The 25,663-nt window shown below is 36.1% G+C and overlaps 1 protein-coding gene across 4 annotated transcripts in view; it reads right to left on the reverse strand.

Annotated features, from left to right (window-relative positions):
• mib2 (E3 ubiquitin-protein ligase mind bomb 2) overlaps positions 1-25,663 on the reverse strand; it is a 253,237-nt gene that overhangs the window by 93,793 nt on the left and 133,781 nt on the right. For all 4 annotated transcript variants that reach the window (XM_081737155.1, XM_081737153.1, XM_081737156.1 and 1 more), the window contains exon 2: positions 17,261-17,499. In XM_081737155.1, coding sequence (XP_081593281.1) covers positions 17,261-17,486 — 226 coding nt within the window. In that variant the 5' untranslated portion in view covers positions 17,487-17,499. The remainder of the gene's footprint in view (positions 1-17,260; positions 17,500-25,663) is intronic.

Genomic DNA, 25,663 nt, shown 5'->3' on the forward strand with positions numbered 1-25,663 from the left:
TAAAAACTTCAAGAGCCTTGAGAATGATGTATTCGAACGAGACGTAATCTAGATATTCTGCCTTTCACCTTCAGGACAAATGATCAATTTTCACGCTAAGCAAACAATGGTTGGAACATGCTACACAAACCACAGTCAAACACACACATTACGGAAGATCAACAAAAATATTTAGGTTTATTACGGAAAGCAGGAAAACATTACGTATTCCATTCTAAATTCATTTGCATTTTTAGAATGCTTTAGCAACTTAGAATCAGAATTCATGAAATATAACGTGAATATCAACCTCATTATTTTCTTGCAGATGTTTGTACGACGTCTTACATGGCTGCAAATACTGGAACAAAATCGTCAATAGTGAAAAAAACAATCTGGTGCACTAATATGGCTGGTTAGTATCGACAGACAAGGATATTTGTGAGAACATCTTTGCCCAACTGACCCATTTCACATCACTTTTACCAGTAACATTCTCTCTCTATCTCCCAGCATATGTAATTACGGCTGCACATGCATACATGTTCAGTTAATGTGCGTACCTACATGACCGTCACGTGGAACACGTGCCATCAAACAATACTAATCCTCTTATATACAGCTGCTTATGAACACCTGCAGTGCACACTTCTCGCAAAAATAAAATGGAATCATAGAAGATTTATGGATTGGATGTAGTGCTTAATACACATGTAATATAATCAACTTATACAGAAGACTCATCTCACTATTGGCTTTGTCTTCTACGGCCAGTAAAGGGTACCGCTATGTCAAGTTCGCATACAATATTTGCTCGATAAATAAAAATGAAACATTACTAAGAAATACGCATAAGCCCTAATGTTCAACAAGAGAGCTTTTGCACTACAAGGGGAAAATGCATGCACTCGTTTGGACCTGGTACTGCGACCAAAGGTACCTACATTTTATACTCTAGAGGAGCGTCCACAAACTGTTCTAGGGATCAGAACTGGGAAATGGAGTCTACGAGAAGTGTAATAAACCTATGGCATTGGCCAAGGGAAATGCTAATCTAATCCTGGTTTCCTATATAATGCATCCTTAACTGGCAAGTATACAAGTAACATGTAAATCACAGTTACGAGAAATCAAATGATATCTACAGGCCCGTAGCCAGCCCAAAAACTTTGGGGGGGGGGGGTCCGGCTGAAGTTAGGGGGGCCCGATCCAACCATATGATAGTTCATCACCATATTATAGTTTTTTTTGCAAGCCTACTGTAAAAACTTTAGGGTGCCAGCCAAAATTTAGGGGGGCCGACCCCCCTAGACCCCCCTGGATACGGGCCTGGATATCTACCACTTCCATTGGACGGACCACCTTCATGAACGAACTTATTCCTAATTTTTGATCCTCTACGTCCTGGCCAAAACTGATAATGATTCATTAGGTAATTCTTTAGATTTTTGTGTCTCCCAGACGGGCGGATATATACAAACACACTGACGGTCAGGGTAAATCACTTTTTTTTACAAAATAGCTAACTCCGGTTTAGAGCGCCAGAAATAATGGCAACGGAAGCCGATAAACTGACTATCAACACGCAGCAAACTGTGTGCCATCTCGCAGAGCTTCGTGTGTAACGCCACAATTAGTTTAGATTTGGATTTTTAACATTATAAATTTACGTTTTACGTCCTTATACAACACCGAGATCATAAGGATGGGACCTATTATTAACGTGGTTTCGAATCATCAATGGACCTTGTCCACTGAGCAACACAAGTTTCACACTGAAATTCAACTATTGATATCCCTGACTTTCCATAACTGAGGAAGTGAATTTTCCTGACCCACGACACTACCAACACTATCATTTATGGTTAGGATTAGGGATTTTAAAAAAAGGAAAAAAAAAAAAAAGATTCCACCATCCTCAATATCTGTTCAATGCTCTCCTTTTTATTTGTTAAATACAGAATAGAATTACTATAAATACTTATTATGAATCAACTTCCTGGAATACATTAAAACACTATACCTAAAATAATTACGAACTAACGGTAGCTTCAATATTTTCTCCTAAATATACTCATAAGCATAAACAAAAATGAAATCTTTGAGTTTTACGTCACACGATAATGCCAGCTAGGCTAAAGGAGACGGTGATGATGAGAAATGAATGAAATTGTGGAATGAAGGACGTGGCAGGAAACAGAAAAACCCCGAGAAAACCCACGCACATGGAATGGAATGAATATTTGACCAACTCCCGCGATACCATATGAAAATTCTATTAGGGGATTTCAATGCGAAGGTAGGACGAGAGGATATTTTCAAACCGATTATAGGAAACGAAAGTCTGCATAAGGAAAGCAATGACAACGGTGTTAGACTCGTGAATTTTGCAACATCCAAAAGCCTAATCGTGAAGAGTACAAAATTCCCACATCGCGACGTTCATAAATACACATGGACCTCACCAGACGGAAAAACACATAATCAAATTGATCACGTTTTAGTAGATAGAAGAAGGCAATCTAGCATAATTGATGACCGTTCGTTTAGAATGGCTGATTGTGACACTGATCACTACCTGGTAGAGCGATAATAAGAGAGGGATTACCGTTGAATAAAAGAAATATTCAATGTCCGAAAACGGAGAGATTTAATTTAAAGAAATTAGATGAGAGCCAGTTAAGAGAGGAATACAAGATTGAAGTTTCGAATAGATTCTCGGCTTTAGAAGATTCGGAGTGCACTAGTGTTGAGGACACTTGGATAGAAATTAGAGATAGTATTAAAATTTCAGCAAAAGAAAAATTGGGACACGCGGAAATACATAGGAACAAACCATGGTTCGACCAGGAATGCATAAAACTAGCAGAGAAGAGAAAACAGGCAAAATTGCGTTGGCTACAAAATTCGAATGAAATAACTACACAAAATTTCGTAGACATCAGGAGGGAAACTTCCAAAACTTTTACAACAAAGAAACGCGATCTTTTGAAAGCTAAAATTAAGGAACTTGAAGATAACAGTAAAAATAAAAACATTCGGGACATGTATAAGGGAATCAACGAATTTAAGGAAGGCTATCAACCTCATGCTTATATATTAAAGAAAGTTGACGGAACTATTCTCACTGATACGGATAGCATCTTAAATAGATGGAAAGATTTCTCTGACGATTTGCTGAACACGCAGCCAAAAACTAATGTGCGTGGAGAAAAGGAAATACACACCGCAGAACTGTATATTTCAGAACGTAACCGAATAAAATAGAAACTGCTATAAAGAAACTAAACAAACACAAATCTCCGGGTGTAGACGAAATTCCGACTGAAGGCAGGGTACCCAGGTGTAACACACCGATAAACAACATTGAAAAAGAAACGACACGTACGAGGGCAAGTCAAGAAAGACTTGGACTGATTTTTTCTCCGGCAGTTCTGTTAACGCTGGAGCTTCATAGTTTGGCATACAAGTAGGGTGGGTCTTGCTGTGCATATATATAAAATGTTGTTAAGGAATCATTGCATGTTTGGTAACCACGACTTTTTATTGCAGGTGATGTTCTGCGCCGCCTCTAGAAGTCGCCTGTAGAAGAAATGGAGTCATTACGAGATGAACAATTTGCAGCTATACGGTTCTGCTATCGCCTGGGGAAAAGTGCAACAGAAACTCTAGGAATGTTGAGAGCAGCCTACAAAGATGACGCTCTGCCACGAAGTACCGTGTTCTGGTGGTTCAAAGAGTTTAAAGAGGGCCGAATGACAATCACGAAAGCTGGTGGACCAGGTGTATCAGCGTCAGCTGTTACTGAGGTGAACATTAACACGGCAGCAGTCATTGTTAGAGAAGATCGCCGCATCAGTATCGACGATCTGGCAGCCGCACTACGCATATCTCATGGCAGTGCCTTCAAAATTTTGCATGACCACCTCCACATAAGCCGAGTGTGTGCGCGATGGATTCCGCGACTCCTGACACCAGAGCAGAAGGCCGTTCGAGTGGACACTTGCAGGGAGCTGTTGCAAAGGTTTGAGGATGGTGGAGGCGCCTACCGCACCGTGCGACTTTTTTCTATTCCCTGCCCTAAAATCCAGACTGCGTGGACGCCGCTTCTCCGATAATTCCGAGGTTCTGAAGGCATCGGAGGCGGTTTTGAAGGACCTCTCAAAGAATGGCCTGCGACACGTGTTTGAGGACTGGAAGACTCGAATGAAAAAGTGCATTCAAATGGGCGGGGACTACTTTGAAAAGGATCATGTGCCTGTTGCTGAGTAATAATAAATTGCCTAAAAAAAAAATCAGTCCAAGTATTTCCTGACTAGCCCTCGTATTTTTTTTACATCGGCCAACAAGCGCACTGAAAGGGTCAAATAGGGCATAAAAGTGGGGTCAAAATGAGATTATGTGGAATATAGCGAGAACGAGAAGAGATATCGGAAAAGGTTAAATGTACGAAATACTACCCATAGTCGATGCAATTCAATGAGGTAGAACGCACCCATGAGAAAAGAGCAGAACATCCGGAAATTGACTAATCACGTATACAACATTATCGCAATGTATTACGGAAATGAGCGAAAAGGGTGATAAGGAGCAGGAAGAAAGAAGAAACAAAAACCGAAAATATGTGTTTTTGCTTTGGGTGCATACATCACCCACATGCGAAGAAAAAGAAAAAACGCAATTTATCTTAATGCACGAAGATGGGATAACACACAAGAAGGATGCAAACGCCGTTCGTATAGGCAGCCAGCGAGACAGTTCTGCGCAGTGGGTTGCATATACCGGGCAATGGGAACAAAAATTCATAGCACAGTAGAATGTAATAGCAGGTGGTCCACATACGTAAGATAAACATCAACATTAATATCAGTACCACACATGAGTATCAACATTATATCACTACGAAAATACGCGTACAACGTAACAGAACAGTAATAGCAACAATTTTGTTTTTGTGTTACTATTGCTTACACATATTTTCGTTTCCAACATCCATCTCATCGTTGTTCTCATTACGCGATATATTCAACCCACTGCGCAGTGCTGTCTCGCTGGCTGTCTATATGAACGGCGTTTGCATCCTTCCTGCGTGTTATCCCAACTTTGGGCATTGAGATAAATCTGCGTCTCTTTCGCATACGGGCAACGTATGTACCCAAAGCAAAAACACGTATTTTCTGTTTTCGTTTCTTCTTTCTCCCTGCTCCTTATCACCCTTTTCGCTCATTTCCGTAACATATTGTGACAATGTTGTACACGTAATTGGTCCATTTCCGGATGTTCTGCTTTCTTCTCATGGGTGTGTTCAACCTCATTGAATTGCGTCGACTATGAGTAGTATTTCGTACATTTAACCTTTTCCGATATCTCTTCTCATTCTCGCTTTATTCCACATAATCTCATTTTGACCCCATTTTTATGCCCCTATTTGACCCTTTCAATGTGCTTGTTGGCCGATATAAAAAAATACGTGTTGTTTCTTTTTCAATGTTGTTTATGTCTGTACAATCTTATCACAATTGGCGTGTTACACCTGGGCACCCTGCCTTGTGAGTTAATTTTAGCTGGAGGCGAAAAATTGTGGAACAAGATACACAAACTCATTCTCCTTATCTGGAACAAGGAAGAATTGCCACAAGAGTGGAAAGAATCAATCAGTGTTCCAATTCACAAGAAAGGCGACAAAACTGACTGTAATAATTATCGAGACATTTCTCTTTTGTCAACATCCTATAAAATCCTTTCAAATATTCTATTAGCAAGATTGATCCCATACGTAGATGAAATTATTGGAGATTATCAGTGCGCATTTAGACGAAATTGATCAACTATCGACCAAATATTTACCATTCGCCAAATACTGGAGAAGAAGTGGGAATACAATACCCCGGTACATCAACTATTTATTGATTTTAGAAAGGCTTACGACTCGGTTATGAGAGAAACATTATACAACGTTCTTACAGAACTTGGAATACCGAGAAAGCTAATTAGATTAATTAAGATATGTTTAAACAAATCCCAAAGTAAAGTCCGGGTAGGAAAATTTTTGTCCACAAGCTTTCACGTCGAAAATGGCCTGAAACAAGGAGATGCGTTGTGGCCATTATTTTTATTTAACTTTGTTCTGGAATACGCTATAAGGAAAATCAAAGATAGCAACCAGGGCCTAGAGTTGAACGGTATTCACCAGGTTATGGCATATGCTGATGATATAAATTTAATAGGGGATGACAGGGAAACAATAGAAAGAAATGCAGAGATCTTATTAAACGCTTGCAGGGACATGGGTTTAGAAGTAAATGCAGAGAAAACTAAATACATGGAAGTGCGTCGGGATCGTAATTATAGATGCGTTAAAATATTAAATAATACTTTTGATAAAGTGGATAGTTTCAAATATCTAGGATCAATATTAACAGACGAAAATCATATTCACGAAGAAATTAAATGTCGACTAAAATCAGGGAATTCGTGTTATGATTCAGTTCAAAATATCTTGTCCCTCGAATTTTGTCAAGGAATTTGAAGCTTAAAATATATAAAACGATAATCATGCCTGTTGTTCTATATGGTTGAGAAACATGGTCGCTTACTCTGAAAGAAGAACATAGACTGAAAGTATTTGAGAGCAAGATCCTGAGACGAATATTCGGACCCAAGAGGAACGGGAATGGGGAATGGCGGAAACTTCATGACGAGGTACTATATAATTTATACGGTTTACCAAACATTGTTAGGGTCATCAAGTCTAGGATGCCTAGGTGGGCAGGTCATGTAGCTAGGATGAAGAAAGTAGAAACGCTTTCAAAGTCTTGACTAGAAGACCAATCGGAAAACGACCATTAGGAAGACCTAGGCGCAGATGGGTGGACAAAAATAGTAAGATGGATCTCACAGAGATAGGAATACAAAGTAGAAACTGGATCCAGTTGGCTAAAGATAGAAGTCAGTGGAGAGCTTTTGTGAACGCGGCATTGAACCTCTCGGTTCCATAAGCCATAGAGTTAGTTAGAGTATTCTGTAAAATATAGCAATTTCAGCATACATGTATTTTGAAGCATTTCCCTGACTTTCAACGTCAGTGTGAACCTTGCATCATGCAAGAACAACTCTCACAGTATAAGTCGCTCCTCATCATACTATTTAGCCTCTAATCAACTGAACTAATTCTATGGCTTATGAACCCGGAGGTTCAATGCCGCGTTCACAAAAGCTCTCCATTGACTTTTATTCCTAGCTAACTAGATTCAGTTTCTAACTTGGATTAATATTTCTGAGAGACCCATCTTAATATTGTCCTCCCATCTGTTCCTAGGTCTTCCTAATGGTTGCTTTCCGATTAGATTTCTAGATAAAATTTTGAAAGAGTTCCTACTTTCTTCCATTCTAGCTACATGACCTCGCACCTGAGCCTCCTAGATTTGATGACCCTAAGAATGTTTGATAAATGGTACAGATTATTCAGTTCTCTGTTATTAAATTCCCACCATTTCCCATTCCCGTTCCTCCTGGGTCCGAATATTCATCTCAGGATTGTTTCCAAATACAGTAGGAAGTCGAAAATCCGAACTAATTAGGACCACAGGTAGTTCGGATTTTCAAATTTTTCGGATTTTTGAAAATGACCAAGAAAATCTTATTTAGGCTTAAATATACTGTACGGTATGCTCTTTAATCGATACAGGGGTTATATAGTACATACAGTAATTACAATACCGTACATAAGGCTACTTACATTTAATTTTTCGGAAGAATCTGCTCGTACACTAAATCGCACTGCTCTTGTAACTCACACTTAAAACTTAACTTGTATACGCCTAAGGGAAAATAAAAATAAAGATATATATGACAAGCAACTACATATGAAAGAGCTATTGTAAAAACACCGACTTCACACAACGACGACGGACAATTCTATTGTTTGTTTATCGCTAGCGCTAAGACAAAATGTAAAAAGCTTCAAGGGACCGCGTTCGGATTTTTGACGTTCGGATTATCGACGTCCTACTGTACTTTCAGCTTACGTTCTTCCCTCAGAGTAAGCGAGCATGTTCCGCAACCATATACCACAACAGCCATAATTTTCATTTTATATATTTTAAGCTTCAAATTTCTCGACAGAATTTATAACCCCAAAAGGTTTTAAACTGAATAATAACACGAATTCCCTGCTTTCAGTAGACATTTAATTTCTTCGTAAGTATGGCTTTCGTCTCAATATTGAGCTCATGTGGTTCCGATTCCACGTTAATCAGTAGGTCCACGTCTCACATAGCCTCGCTGCTGAAAGGGACGCTAAACTGAAATTCAACTCAACTCAACTCGTCTCAATATTGATCCTTGATTTGAAAGTTTCCACTTTATCGAAAGTATTATTTGCTATTTTAATGGATCCATATTTTGCAGTATTACGATCACGATGAACTTTCATGTATTTAGTTTCCTCTGCATTTACTTCTAAACCCATGTCCGTGCAAGCGTTTAATAAGACCTTTGTATTTCTTTCTACTGTTCTCTTCTATCATCTCCTATTAAGTCCACATCAATAGCATACGCCATAACCTGGTGAATACCATTCAGCTCTAGACTCTGGTTGCTATCTTTGATAGCGCACTCCAGGATAAAGTTGAATAATAATGGCGACAACGCGTCTCTGTTTCAAGCCATTCTCGACCTGAAAGCTAGCGGACAAGAATTTTCCTACCCGGACTTTACTTTGGGATTCACTTAAACATATCTTAATTAATCTAACTAGTTTTTTCGGTATTCCAAATTCTGTATCTAGCCTCTAAGAGCTGGATATCAGAATTACGCCGCTGGAACCGGCCAAGTTGTAAATCATAATTAAGATTTTTTTTAATAAAAACAAAAACTAATATTATGCTAATTCTTTGCTGCTTTCCCTTTCTTCATTGGCTGCGATTGCAGTAGAAATCCAGTGTTCCATCTGCGTGACCTAGGTTTTGCCACAGGTAGTTAGACTAGCTCTGTAGCTTTCTCTCCTATGCCATCAATAAACCACTTACGTCAAACGCTAATGCTACTAATCTATATTCAGTGAAACATACTATCAATTAATGTATATGATCACTTTTAGCCTGTGTAGGCGCGTTAATATTTCACATCAATCTAGTTTCATGCTGCATGCTACGCCAACCTTCCCTGAAAGCTATGCAGTGCTTACAAGAGAAGAAAACATTCCTATGACATCAAAACAATTATTTTGCAAAATTATAAAATGAACGCAAAAGACGGAAAGTGAATTTCATTTTTTCTTATCATTTTGAAAACATTACACGTCAATCCCTATGTAAAAAGAATATATTTTTTTCTCCGTCTTTCTCCTACTTACTGTGTGTTAAAACGTTTTATTTTGGCGTATTTCAAACTTTCATTATAACCATCGGCCCAAATCTGTCTTCAACATTCTGGGGGACAGGTAAGACCGTTCCCATATGTTCAAAATATTTATGAAGTTGAAAAACAATGCTGTGGAGGATCAGGGGAGCAGAGTTGTCTTCAAGAAGGTGCGCAGATTTGAGGCTTATTTTGGTGAGGAGGGAGATGCATATCATATTATGATAGATGAAACTGATTTCTGAGGTGCACCTGTTGTATATTATACAGCAAGGAACATAAATTTCATCTCACTTTTCTTTATGACAGTCGAACACAAATCATCACCCCCCCCCAAAAAAAAACAATTTCAAATCGGATTATTGGGGGGACAGTCGAACACAAATCATTACCCCCCCAAAAAAAACAATTTCAAATCGGATTATTGGGGGGACAGTCTCCTCAGTTACAAGTTTAGAGGGTACATGTCCCCCTCAAATCCCCGGGATTTACGCCAGTAATTATAACGAATAAAAATATAATCTTTTTGCCTGTACTTCAGATTAAAAAAAAAAACAATTTAAATTAATCTAATTTTATAATGCGATCTTTTCCTTATATTATTTCATTCTTCAAGGGGGCACGGTGGCTCAGTGACAGACTGCTTACCTTTGGTGCGTGGGTTCCTGGTTCGAATCCGACCAAGTTTGTGGTGAACAACACCGTATCCGCAGGTTTTCTCGGCGTATTTCCGTTTCCTCCCACTTTCTCATTCAACCAATTCTTCCACCATCATTTAGTTTCCTCAATCATCCGTCTCTTTTAGACTAACAGGCAGGACGTTAAGCTGAGATATTTCTTTTTCATTTTATTATTTCGATATTATGGCCATTTTCATATACCCGATTGGCCGAGCAGAATAGCGATTTAAAGTAACTACTGAGTGCTTGGACAAGAACTCACACATAGAAATACATCACGTATACACATAGAAATACATGGCACTTATGCTTCAAGACTGCCTCCTGTCATCAAGTGATGACAAAATCTGTATTAAATTCATATGCGGTGGTTAGAGACTATCATGAACCGTCTTTTGTATCTGGGAACTTCAGAAGAAAGTCAACACTAAGTTTGTTCTCATCTAATAACTATTTCCCTTTCATCGATCCTGCAGTGGATATAACAACAGTTCTTGAAACTTGATTACTTCAGTATAAAATTACACTACAAGAAATTAATTTCGAAGGACCCCAAAATTTCGTTACACTGGTAAATCTACTTTACTGTGTGTTGTGTCTGAAATTCTCGTACCTCAGTGTACCAGCAAGGAATCTTCGTGCAGATAAGAAACTCAAAAACATGACAGACATATCAAATACGGAGATGATCCATTGTAGTACAGTGTCACAATAACGGGCGTCAATTATACCGGGGACGTGTCCTCTCCAATATTTGTAAAATGGTTTTAGTCCTCCCCAATATTTCAAGTATTTTACATCAAATATGATCCAAAAGAACCTCAACCATGTACCAGTTTGCTACGTTCACAAAACAATGGTAGACAAAGTTAATATGAAAGAGCGTAGTACAAAAGTTTGTTTCCAATGGTAAAAAAAAAAAAAAAAAAAAAAAAAAGGAAATTTTTGGTCCTATGAAGGTGAAGGCGAAGTGAGGGTGAAGTAGATACCTATAAATTTACAAGCTATTTTTGTTTAGACAGAGAACAGTAAAGCAAGTTTAGTTTAGCTAAAAAGAAAGATAATTTTCAAATAATTTTAAAACTATACATTGTTGAGCCTCATTTACATTAGCAGGCTAGAAGGCCTAAAACATGTTTTCAAAACTTTATTGTTTCTGAGTTTAACTAAAGTTGTGAAACAAGGTTGCATTTTATTGTTTGAATAAACAAATTGTAAAATATGTGTATTTTTTAGTACTCCATTTTGCAAAAAAGTGGACTATCAAAGGTAAAAATAAAACACATTTAAAAAAAAAAGTTTTTGTTTGATTCTAAGGTCAAAACATGCTTTAAAATTCAATGTAGGAAGACTTTTTTTTTTTTTTTAATTCCGAGGAAGGACCGCGGATCTCCACTTTCCTGTGGTTATTTCGTATACCCGTCCCCATGGTAGTCTGTCCCCCTCCCCGAAGTTTATGTGCTGCTGATGCCAATTGTCACAATGTATACCATGAAAGAGTTTACTAAGCCAAACTCCTTAACAAACTAAACTTTACTAAGTTTAAGGTTAAATATAGCATTTACCTGAAATTAAATGAAGAAGCATACACTAACATGAATGAATATTTGAAAATAGAAAATATTTGTCTTTAGATGTCTCGAGTAGAAAGTAATTTAGTTCCATTTTAGCGTTGAATTCCACGGACATATTAATATTTTGTGTTTTGAGCATTATACTAACCTGCAGACCTCAACAACACTGCGGGTAGTCTACCAAGCAAGGATAATATCCACTATTATTCCCATAGTCAGCAATACATGGGAAACTGATTTTAGATTCTCTTGAAAATCAGGGGCGGATCCAGGATCGACTTCTGGGGGGGGCGGTGGGTTGTCATACTGCTACTTTTAAGGGCTCCAAACTTTGGGATGGGTTTTATTTATATATATAAAATAAGAAAGTTTCCTCTTCTGGGGGGACGATCGCCCCGGTCGCCCCCCCTGGATCCGCCCCTGCTTGAAATCAACTGGATGGATCACCTCTGTCAAAAAATTCGATCCCTAACTTTGACCCTTTATATCTCGGTCAATCAAGCAGTTCTTGAGATTCTGTCTCACAGAAACAGACAATAAATATACAGGGTGTCTCAAAAGTCCCCTGGCATAGGGTAACTTTGTTATTATCATAGTTACAACAAAATGTAAGTGATGTGTTCAATCTAAAGTTAAAGAATTGTTTAAATCGGATGAGTCGTTTGGGCTGTACACTTTTTATGCGCCCAATGTTGAATGAAAATGCAACGTTGCGATTTACCTAAATCCACAACATAAATGAATGAAGCTACTATTTGAAATGGAGGCTGGCTATCTACACGTTAGTGTAAGAGACAGTAACTTCATTCACTTATGTTGTAGGTTCAGGTAAATAGCAACGTTGCATTTTCATTTAATACTGGGCGCATAAAGAGTGTACAGCCCAAACGGCTTGATCGATTCAAAAAAAATCTTGCACTTTAAATTGAGAACATCATATTTGGAGACGGTTTCTCCTCTTACATTTTGTTGTAACTCTGGTTATAACAGTCACCTTATCTTAAGGGACTTTTGAGACACTCTGTATAAAGATTTCGGTAAATCAAACTCCTTAATATAAACTGAAGGAACAGATTTGGAAGTAAATGATTAATCAATAAGCTTAACATTTGCATCCATATCTATCTAACATGCGTACGAACAAACTAATGCCTAGTAACATGCACGTGCTTTTCATGTGACAATTTCATGAGTTCCATAATTCCTGAGTCTAATTCCATATATAAAAGTAACAACAATTTATTTGTTGTCCATAATACGCACAAAACTGCACCTAATCACTCACAGTCATGCGATTTGAAAATGCCTTCGCTTCATATTTTTCGAAGAAAATTAATACAATCAGTAATGAATTTAGAATTTAGTGAAGCAAAGGGGCAGACTTTTTCCCGGTTATAAACTTACATTTTCAAATAAGTACAGGAAAATTATTAAGGAGTTCATGAAAAAAAAAGAAAAAGAAAAAAATCAGCGCCACAGTAGCCGTGCCCGAAAAAATCGGGTTATGTTAAAGCGATTATTTAAATAAGTGAGGTACGAGTATTAATTTATCCTTTATAAACGACTGCTATTTATTTCGTTAATTACCTAGTTTAAAAATGGTGAACTAAAGATTCGAATTAACAATGCAAATATTGAGCCAAAATCCCTTCTGGTTTCATCTCATTTAATTAGCTTCTCAAGTTATTGGCAAAGCTAACATAAACACAAATGCATTTCTTCTGCTATTTTAAAAGTGAAAGTTTAAGAAAAATAACTATCACTGAGGAGGATGAATACAAAAACTGTAGAAACTTCTCTTAGTAACGGAAACAATATCAGTATCATTTCTTTCTAATTTCTTGATTGCTGTTCAGAAACTAAATTCCATCTGCAAGCTTAAACTAAATTGTAATTTACCTCCTAATTAGGACTAGCATTAATTGCGGTAATTTTGCTACATTGGTTTCTTTCATTATTACGCTTTTATATATTTTCTTTTCCTCGAAATTATAAAAGGACTTACTAAGCCATTACAAGAATACTTGAGGCTGAAAATCCTAACCTTTGAGAAAATGATTGGAACAAAAATTCTTAGAAAGTTCCACGTTTTTTTTTTTTTGTCCATTTTGTTATTATAATCTTGAGGAAACATGGTTTGACAAAAGAACAAGAATTTTAGGAAAATTAAAAATGGATCAAAAGATTGCTACCTTGGCCAATAAGCACGAAATAAGCACATCATACTGAGTTAAGTGATGGTTTGGGTTTGGCCACACTATATGTATTCTTCAGTCATAAGGCCTACAAGAATTTTTTTCTTTAAATATAGTGGACCTTTTGGGCAAATTGGATCACGGGCCACAAAATTTTTGAACGGCCCTTAAATCAAGTCTTCGTATTTTCTATGGAATAAGCACATCATATTGAGTTAACTAAAAGTTCGTGTTTGATTACACTATATGTAGTTCTCCAGATATAAGGCGTACCAGAAAATTTTTGATTGAAATGTTGGATGTTTTGTTAAATATTATATATATATATATATATATATATATATATATATATATATATATATATATATATATATATATATATATATATATTATACATTATATTATGATAACATCTTTTCATTGCAAAATATTGCACAAGGAATTAAGAGAGGATACTGTACAATCAGCTTATCATAGTTCGTGGTTCTCATCAAGTAGCTGGCATTCCTGGCAGCTAATACCTAATTTCAACTTCTGAGCGGACTGGAAAATAATTTTGGAAGCAATTACCTTCGACCGTCTCAGCGGTCCCAAATTTACATGTAGCTTCGCAAAAGTTGATGACCCTTCATTCTTAAATAAACAAAATCTCATTAAGCCGATCCATTCAGACCAATCTCTAAACCAGTTCCCACTACCACGCAACCGAGCAACTAGTAATCACACGATTGCTGAAGAGGAAAAACCTCTTCCCTCAAGGTCATGTCTTCGACGTGAAGGCCAAACACATCCCGCAGCGTATCTGGTATCAACCTGAGCGTGACAACTTTGTAAGTTCATGTTCGTAATGTAGCATTCAGTACCTCTTTTTTAAACATGCCAATTCCCCTCACTGGTCACGTCGGATATCGCTTTCCTTTCACATATACAGGCCACTGCAACAAGCCACTTAGTACAATACTCAGGTAAACGAAATCTTCACTCACACCCGCATGGAAATGGAAGAGAAACATCGGAGATCTAATAACCTACAAAAAGAAGGTAAAGATCTTTGCTGTTCATCGTGCGAAATCCATAGAGGCCCATTATTGGAAGCGTAAATATAGGATTCCCACCATATGCTCTAGAACTCAACATGAGAAATAGTGTGGTCAGTTGCAAACTCTGACCGTCTTTACTTCCCCCTCCTTACTCTTGGGCCATTATATTGGAAAGGTGCTACGAAAATTACAGGGTTGGGAAGAAACCTCAGTCGTAATGACCAAGAATCAAATCCAGGTTGCTCGATCCACCAACACACGCCTTCTTAATATCTGTCCTATTTTAGTGATTGTGGGAAACCACGAAGACATCCTTGCAATTTCGTACAGTAGTTTCAACAATTAACTAAGCTTTTATCTCGGCTTTTAGGAATTATTTTCTTGGGAAAAATTTTGAATGAGTAAGCTTTAAATTATACAAGTCTCGTTGAATGTAATGCTTTAAATATAAAAATACCTACTTTAATTAACATTTCACTAGTAATCTCTAATAGCAAATACCATTACGAAATTTAAATCAATCAAAATATACAGAGCATTTTTGACCGAGTAAGTCCATTGTGACATTACATGCTTTGGTAACTCCCCGTTCATTTTTTTTTTTTTTTTTTTTTAATAAAGGGTGGTCCAAAAGTAGGTATACAGTCCCGTACTGATCCGTCATGACATTTTGTATCATTTACTTATTGTTACTCATGTAGGTATTGATTTAGTTTCTTACTTATTTGTTCTTAATTTATTATCACTTATATCTTAAGCTCGGAATAACCAAAGCAAATAAATTCATTATATTAATAAATCAAAATATACTTCATCGATACTGATCTGTATACCTACTTTTGAGCCACCCTGTATTATTCATAGTTTATTGCTCTGTTCAGCTTGTTTTATAAAGGATGTTCGGGAACAACATCAGAGAGTTTGGGGAAATTAATTCTCACATGGAAACACATGAGTGCACATATGGATCATTCCACCGCCGAAAATTGGTCGGAATGATATGGAAAAGATCTATATACTAGAGAACGAAGTGTAAGATAAAGATCAGATAAAAGAGTATAGTGATTAATTTTAAGACTAGATTCCATTCACGTACCAGTGGATATCCAATATGTATCAATTTTCAATTCTTAATCTATCATTTTTTCATTTCCGGATGATCTCATGTATGTATTTCGTTCTGAGCTTCGAGGCTAACTCTTGTCACCTGCCATGTTCTATATCCATTGGAACATTAACGGATTCTAGGCTCAAAATACTCCCTACCTTTTTATATCCGACCTTAGTCCAACATTTCATTCTTGAGTTCTGATGGCTCAGTGATAGAGCGCTTACCTCTTATGCGTGGGGTCCCTGGTTCGGTTCCCGGACAACTAAGTTTGTGATGGACAACATCGTGATTGTGGGTTTTCTCGGGGTAATCCCATCCCACCAATTTTTCCATTATAATTAACTTGTTTTAATCATCCGTCTCCCTTAGCCTAAAGAGCATACCGTGGAACGTTAAACTAAAAAGATTTCATTTCATTTTTGAATTATGGTACTTCATTTGATAGTTTCTACCAATTTTTGGAGGACTATAGCTTCGAATGAAAATACATGCACCCACGTTGGTCTATAATTTTCTATTTTCGTATGAGGATTTATATCCCAAAGTTTCTTGTTATTGTTTTCCGAATGCAGTAGGGCCTACAACATAATTGAGCCTAGCACAAACGTAAGTCAATGGGATTCACATAAAGGATTCATTCGCTCTTGTCTCTTTCATGACTTGTAGTACAAAACGAGAACAGATACGAGTATTAGCATTAAAGTTGCGGTGGGTGACATGTCAATGATGGATTCACGCATCTACCGGTATATTATTTCGAAGATAATTGACATACAAGCAACTGTCATGAGCAAGATCATATTTTCAAAATTTCTTTATTTCAAGAAGAAATTGAAATGCTTCTTTGCATAAAAATGAATGGATTTAAGTCTTAAAAGAGTTCGTCTAAGTACCCGGCTATTTGAGGCGATCGCAAAGCGTATTTATTGCTCATGCGTACGCTTGGAATACGTTGACCATGTATTTAAATGTAGATGGCTAATCACAAACGCGAAAGCAATAAAATCGCGGAGAAAACGTCGGCTCGAGCGTATTTGGTGCATTTCGGAACAATAGACTGCCTGCTGTTTAAAAGATTTCAAAAGGAAAGACGTGTTGACAGGCAAAAGGATTGTAGCAAGAAACAGCTGCTTGGAAGATGCTTTGTGCAGAGTATTGGAACTCTGCTATTACACACCTGGACCTGGCAAAAAGACCTGGAAACCCTGACTGACTCACAGTATGATTTACTAATTTGGTGAAAGTAAAATTACTGAACAGCCACCTTGGCCGCGTTCGCTACAGGGGGTAACGCTTTCTCAAATAGCCTAAGACAACTTACCAGCAGGAGCATTATCCACGACTCGCAGGTCGTAAGCACCCTGATAACCGACACGGTAGTTCGTTCGGGATCCTGAGTCCCACTGGACAACCACTGTTTTGTCTGGAGAAGTGGAGCTGCCAAGCTTCCCGATCTCCACCACGGTTCCCACATGACCTTCACCATCGTCCTGGTTCCCCCACTTCCAATCTGGGCCGCGCACAACGCGCAGACCCACCTCCAGCATTCTCTCACTCCACCTGAAAAACACAAGAAAGAGATCTATTAGATAACTATGAACATTTATCTTTCTTTGAACATCTATCTTTGTTTTTCAAGGTAAAGAAAAAAAGACACCAAAAATCCTCGAAATAATCTCAATTCTCAAGCAGTAACAACATAGATACAAAATCTTAGAAACTACTTCTCAAAAAGTTTTCTGTCAATTCAATATCTTCCAAAATATGCCTTATCATCGAAATAGGTAACTGGCTAATTTCTTAGTGACATAATTCACTAGTACTTAGGAACACTTGGTTCAACCAGCACAAAAAAAGAAGATATACATGTCACAGGCCACATATCAATAGGTAGCCAAATATATCTAATAAGATATATAGTATATAACCTCTCAATTTGGACACACTCTATCTTGGATAACCCCCTAATTTGAGCACTTTTTTTTTTTTTTTTTTTTTTTTCAGAATCGGAGAAATTCGCATTTGTTTCTGTGTATTTAAACTCCAATAACCTCGACACCTAGCTAGCTGGGATATTGGATACCCATTTTTGAGAAGTGTGGATAGTTCCTTTACTTTTTTTTCTATTTTCCTTGTCGAGATAGAAAGAATAAAAACGATATGAAAGAATTATAATCCCTACAGTGGCGTGGACTAATACAGCAAATAATAACTTAGCAAAGATGATGTCAACGTCGAAGAATGAACATTTCTCTCAAGACGAACAACAAACAGGAGAGAATAATTCTAAAGTCATTACACAAAAAATAGTCACTCATAAAAGAAATCTGGAATATTTGGAAGAATTTAACCAATATGCTTTTTCTAATTGTGTACGGGAACTAGATGAATGTTTGATAAATATTGAAACTGTGTGGATGGAAAACAAGTTGATAATAAAATAAACTGTCCTTACTGACCTTTCGTTAAAGGCTTGCTTAAAATAATAATAATAATAATAATAATAATAATAATAATAATAATAATAATAATAATAATAATAATAATAATAATAATAATAATAATAATAATAATAATAATAAACTTCCGACAGACTACAAACTAATTTCAAGTGGATACAGTGTAATTTTTATCAGTTCTTTGCATTCGGCTTGAGTCTATATGTAAGTAAATATCAAGTGAAAATTGAACTATTACTTCTATACATATTACTGCATAGTGAAGGGTGTGTAGGGTCCCTGGTTTGATCATAGCTCGCGCCAGGTGGGTTTTGTGGTGGGCAAACTCTGAATGCATGGCTTTTCTCAGGGTTATCATGTTTCCTCCCGTTTTCTTCATTCCACTTATATCGTTCATTATCACCTCGGTGCATAAACATGGGACGTTAAATAAACAAAAAATAAGTAGTGAAGAGGAATAATTATTTTCTTATGATACTTCCATGATGATGCTGTTTCCATGTAGTTCAATGCATCTAAGCAGTAGTATATGGTATTTTATACGTATAATCAAAATAAGACTAATTCTGGTTACTAAAAGGTAATGATGATTGTTGAGTGGCAAAGGCTATGCAAAAATACGAGTGTTTAATACTACTGATTACAAGCTAACTACTTCTTCTTCTTCTTCTTCTTTTTCTTTTTTTAATATTCTTTGACTATGACCTAAGACCCATTCTGGACTCCAGATGTTCTATTTTTCATTTTGTGCACCCTTAAATAAATTGTTGGACTTTTTTTTTCTTTTTACTTCTACACAGAACCTCAATTAATACAAAGGCACTGAAAATAATTAACTTATGTTTCTTTCCGACATATTAGGCATGTACTGGTAAATTAAATTTGAAGTTATGCTCGTCAAGAACATTCCACAAGCAATTAAAATTCATCAGGCACAGACAACTTAACAATTTTGCTCGATTCACCACTGATGGAATTCGTGGAAAGGAACAAACCGGACGGACTTTTGCTTTTAGCGAGAAAAGGCAGACCAGACAACAACTTTTTTGACCTTCAAATGTAATTACTTTGTACATAAATAGTCGCTATATATATTATTTTGTATTAGTTACTAAATATCTTGATACTAGTTTTGTTATGAAGTTTACAAAATATACCTTTAATCAAATTAATAAATATACTAACGTCTCAATAAAAGCATTAGAGCAAAAATAGCTGTCAACGACTGAAGTCACTGCACTGCAGAAATGTTCTTAACACCAGTGGTTCTCAACAGTGTTCAGATCGACGTTTAACAAAAAAACTGCTGAATCTACCGTCGTGTCTTGCTGTTAGTGATTACGAATTTAAAGACGAATTTTAGAATATTTTGACCATTTCTAGGCTATATTGATCTTGCACATTAGAAATCTGCACTGCACACTTCAAACTAAATTAAATTTAACGTAATAATGTACGATTCTATGTGTAAATTTTGTACTCTATACATTGAAATGTTGGAAAAGTTAATATGTTTGTGGCAAATCCTTTCGACAATGAGATCTCGAAAACCACAAGTGCTAGAAACGTACCGTTTTCGTTGGTTGATTCTAAATTTTGTGTAATTTGCCAGTTCTAATTCAAATTCTCAAAAAGAAAAAAAAACTTGTCTATACTTTTCTATTTCACATTTTAGGCGTCGTTTTGGCCCTATTAGTTTAACATTGCAACTACGTTAATACCTTTATGAAAGGCAACCAGTAGAGGAACTTTGTATAGCGGGTTGATGGACATTTCAGGCGCTTTCATTTAATCTAAATGACAAAACCTATTGCAAGCTGGCAACTTCGAAGGCTTGTAGACCCACAATGAGGCGTATTCGGATATGAGGGAAAAAATTACATTTGGGATCATTTATCACTTATTCAAGTTTGCCACAAACTCACCCCAACATTCTATATATTAAAATTCTACATTTATACGTTTGTATACAGCAATTCACTCCCTTTGAGAGTCTCCTGTCCTTTTACTTGTGTTCGTAAAGGGACTTGCAAAGATATAGTGACACATGGGAACGAGATTCACGCTCATATTAGAACTATGCGCTGTGTAAATAGCGCAGGTTCAACTAATTATGTATAAAAATAAATTAAAAGTGGTTTAACCTTGGTTTTGAATTGAAACAATCACGAATTGATGCGTTGAGTTTAAATCATATTATTTACCGAAAACCAAAAGATATACGCATATTATTTTCATTTATAATTCATCTCCTATGGTTTAGAAGGTTTAACCGCAGGAATCTCAACTTAGTGAATAAAAGGTAGAAATCAAACAATCAACATATCAATTATTTAATTTCTTTTTCGCTATTATCACTGAATACAAGAAAATGGAATTTCAAGTGAATGAGATGGTCCAGTAGTTACAGTAATCGGTCTGTAATCAAGATGTTCCAGTTGAAATAACAAATCCGCCCACTGAGATTTTCCCCAGATTTGACCTCAATTCTATCAAGCAGATTGTTACATTTTCCAATTAACATTGTCACTTCTTTATACTTTTGCAATGCATGAAATCTCAGTCTATTTTATGTTAGATTTTATCACATTCCATACTGTTTTTACAAAATATCTATTGAGTTGGACTGTCTTCCCTTCTAAAATGAAATTAAATATTTTAGTTTTATGTCCCAGCCACGATGATGGAATGAAGACTTCGCGAGAAAACGGGAGAACTCCTAGAAAACTCACGCACAGAGTGCTTGTCCACTAAAAAAAGTTCACTTGACGCGAGCTGGGATCGAATCAGGGATCCTACACATACGAGGTAAACGTTTTACCACTGAGGTCCACACGACGATAAAAGAACTTTCTATGGAGTTATAAATAAAGAAGCACCGCATTTATAAAACAGAGTAAAGCTATTGTTCGGACACTGAGTACAAATATCATTTTAAACAATACTATTATCGCATGTTAGAACAATTAATTCAATTAAACTCCTCCTAATTTTCCAAGCTCATGCTTTGAAATGAGACATTAAACGACAACCACCTTGATGCAACAAAATGGATTAGTGTTCCATTATTAATAGAACTCAAAGAATCTCACGTAGTTGAATAATTCTGCCTACGTAATGCCATGTAGTAGACTTCGAAATTCTTGTTAGGAGGAAAACTTAGCATGCAATCGTAATGTAGTTTTTATTATTTTTACCATAATCTTATCGCATTTCGGATCTCATTCTCAGCATGAATCATTCTCGTTAATAAAATCGGAGCTCTATGAAGTATCATCAATCAAAATAACTCAAAGGGATCATTTACACGCTTCGTTCTACGTTTTTCAACGATAAAATATCTTGCACGCAACCGGAGACTGCAAAATGCGTTTAGCTTCGGAAATAATATAACTTCAAATAGTACTGAAAAGTAAGAAAGTAAATACCTGTATTATTATTATTATTATTATTATTATTATTATTATTATTATTATTATTATTATTATTATTAATTATAATAATAATTACACATTTAAAGTTCTAAGAATAGCTATATCGTGATATAATAACAATACGTGTATATTTATGCTCAAAATTACTATAGTAGTATAAAGTATAAAATTCAATGTTGGTACAGTACCTACTAAGTGCAATTGTAAAATATCATAATATAGAAAGTCATATAAAATAAACACTAAAATACGTATAACCACCAAGTCTAAAATTACCTAATATTAAAATATATAGGTTTAGTTGGACGATATGTAATCAGCACATCGGCTTTCCACCGCCGGGCTTCCTGGCTTTTTATACCGATTATCTTCACCTCTTAGTCACGTAAATAAAAGTAATAGAAAATACACCTACACAAGGTAATAGGAAGTTCTTACACTAAAGTGACATCGTATGCAGAACTGTGTGCAGCTTTAGAGCTTTTAACATACGAGGTAAGTAAAAAAAGAGAAGTAATATCACGAGGAATAGGTAAACAAATATATTAGATTTTCCCAACTTTTTACTTTTCACCTTTCTCCTGTTGCAATATCCGGAAGACACAATTCCTGATACAGTAAAATCTTTTATAGGTGGAATCTTAAAGAAGTGAAAAAAATCGTTGAAGCCATGTTTCCGTTTAATCGCGATTATGCTATAAAAGCTACATGAAAAAAATATGACGTAATATGTCACAGAATTTTTGCACGTGTGTATGTCGTAAAATTCGTTCGTAAAATTTTACTTTTCAAACGGTGAGCCTTATTTACCTACCGTGAGAGTAATAAGGTCATTTTGTGTTTCTCTTTCAATGCGTTTTTCATACATTTAGCTCACCGTTTAAATTAAATATATCGTAAGATAGATAAAACCCTGAAAACAAAATCATATACTTCTTGTCTATTACATCATATGTATTTATGTAATAAAGCATTTATCCTTAGGTAAGCTTATACAGGGTGGCCTAAAAGTAGGTATACAATCCCGTACCGATCAGCTCACTGTATTTTAGTATCAAACAGATAGACCTAGTTTTTTTAAAATTATTATTTATTCTTAACATCTTTTTGCTTATAATTTAAGCCCGGAACAGCCGAAGCAAATAAATCCATAAACTAGAATGTTATACTTAATCAATGCAGGGGTGTATACATACTTTTGGGCCACCCTGTATATGAGAATTTGTTGAAAACTCTGATTCATTTTTTCATTACCACAAGACTTTCTTTAATCCCATTTTCGTTCGAAAGTTAAAAAAAAATTAAAAAAAGCTGATAATACCAGGAAAACTCAAAAACGTTTTGCAGCCACTGGTCATGTAGTTCCGTTAAGTCCCACGGAGAAATTTATCATCATGTATATAGCTTCTTTATGTAGTCTCGACGCATAGTAACAAATTTTTCCCATCTGTGCTTCAGACTGAAAATCCCACTTTGGTAAAAGTCATACTGTTTTTTTTTTTTTAATCAAGAAAAATATTAACAGCAAGTTTCAATTCACTGTCATCAGAAAAATTCTTTCCACGAAGTTTGTTCTTCAACTTAAAAAAAAAAAAAAAATGACGATGCTAAATCCGGGGAGTAAGGTGAATGTAGCACTGATTCGAATTCCAAATCAAGCACAGTATGGGTGAACGATTCACACGGGTAAAGCGATGAATTGTCGTCTTGCCAGAGAACATTTTGACAGCATTCATCTTCTCTTGGATTTGATATTTTCACGTAGCTTGACCAGAAGTACTGGTGTTTTCCTTTTCTGGGAAATCGAAGAACATGATTCCTCTGGTATCCCGGAAATCTAATATTTCGCTTTACAGGATTTTCGATTAAATTTCGTACAGTGGTCTATTGAATAGAGGAAGGCAACACATCATCGAACTAATAATAATAATAATAATAATAATAATAATAATAATAATAATAATAATAATAATAATAACATCTGGCTGCCCAGAGCCCTTAGTGGGCTACAAATGTTAGATATTTTAGATTTTTCTCCAAAATCAAGGAAGTAAAGAAAAAAACAATTATTTTCAAACTCTTATTTGAGAACCTCGTTTTTTTCCCAATGCTCATTTTGGAACCAATGAATCAACACAAGTAACCCTGAATTACAACTCCCAACATTCCAATCAATTTGTGTTATTAAGAAACGTCTACCCTACCTATGTAATATCAGGTATTACTATTTTAGCAGCTCACCAGGTGCATGTGTGTATCACTAGGGACATTGGACGAAAATCCTATCTCCTGATTTATGCTCGTTTCTCTCGCCATGAACACCGCCAAACAAATTTAGTTTATTTTCGGTGCCAGATATAGGAGTTGGGTTAGTTCTGTTCTTCCTCTGTATTCCCAGCACACTAATAAAGCACAAGTTCACTACGGCTGTTAATTAGTATGCGTAACTTACTAACATTCTACTCAACCCTTCTCTGTGGTCATAGCAGTGTAGCTAACATGAAGTTCTATTCACCCCAATATCTCTAAAAGCCCTAATAGATCGTTTCCTTTATTTACGGATTTTTACAGGCAGTTATACCGGATTTTTAAAATTTGTATTCCAAGTATTTTATTTTACGGAAGTACTACGTTTAAATAATAACATTTTCAGGCACTACAATCAACGAATAGGAAATTGTTTACTTTCCTTATTCACGAGAACCTTTCTTTAAAAAGCAGAATTTCTGTAATATGATCATCCAAGGGAGTGTTTTTTTAAAAAATCTGGTCAATATATGGAAGTAATGTGGTAATTCTTACATATACTTTAATTGCTTTTACAGCTTTTTATTAGGAAATATCACAAAATTACACCACATACATAATGAAAATAAGTGAAACGATACGTATAGATTCACAAAATGCAATGTTTATTTCCTTCTTCATGATTACATTTTTTTCTGAAAGAAAGAGTAGATCTTTGTTTCTCATTCTTTTACCAGTCAAAATAAAACGAAATCTTTCAGTTTAACGTCCCACCCACGATTATGCCCTTTTAGGCTACGGGAGACGATGATTAAGGCAAGTGAATTATAATGGTAGAATTGGTGTAATGAGAAAGTGGAAGGAAACGGGTGTACCCCAAGAAAATCCACGGACACGATGTTGTCCACCACGAACTTACTTGGCCGGGAATTGAACCAGGAACCTCGCATATCACAGATAAGCACCCTACCACTGAGCCACCGTGTCTCCCTTGCAACAGTCAAGTTTGCTGAAGTATATCGTTCTTTTTCAGGACCGTTCGAGGCTATGTGAGACGTAGATATATTGTTTACAATACAATCTGAACAACCGTAATACATTCATATTCTCCACTGGGACCTGAACCCGGAACCAAGTGCAATAAAGGCGTGTGCTCTAGCGACAAGACCAGAGGGTAGGGCAGCAACAGTTAAGTAAAAAAAAGTCCTCTCAACTCAAAGTCTTACCGAAAACATAGGTAAAAACATTTTTTTTTTCATATTATGAGACTATAGACTTGTACTATGAATATTCAACCGGTCTACCGCTTTCGGTTTCAACAGGGATAAGAGTGAAGGGATGCTGAATCCATTTTTAAGATCTCACAATTTCTTATCACTTTTCTAAAGGATAATCTCCAACCCCCCCCCCCCATTTTGACGATTCAAATTTACCAATGAGAACTTACTGAACTCTAACATACACTGCTTTATTTTCAAAAGAAGTAAAACACTGAGTTTTTCCCCGTATATCATAAAAATAGTCTGAAATATCGCTTGAAATTCTTAAAATTACCTCCGTATTTTAGCACACATAATGCAGATG

This window comes from Thermobia domestica, chromosome 13, assembly GCF_964235325.1.
Source record: "Thermobia domestica chromosome 13, izTheDome1.hap1.1, whole genome shotgun sequence".
NCBI lineage: Eukaryota > Metazoa > Arthropoda > Insecta > Zygentoma > Lepismatidae > Thermobia > Thermobia domestica.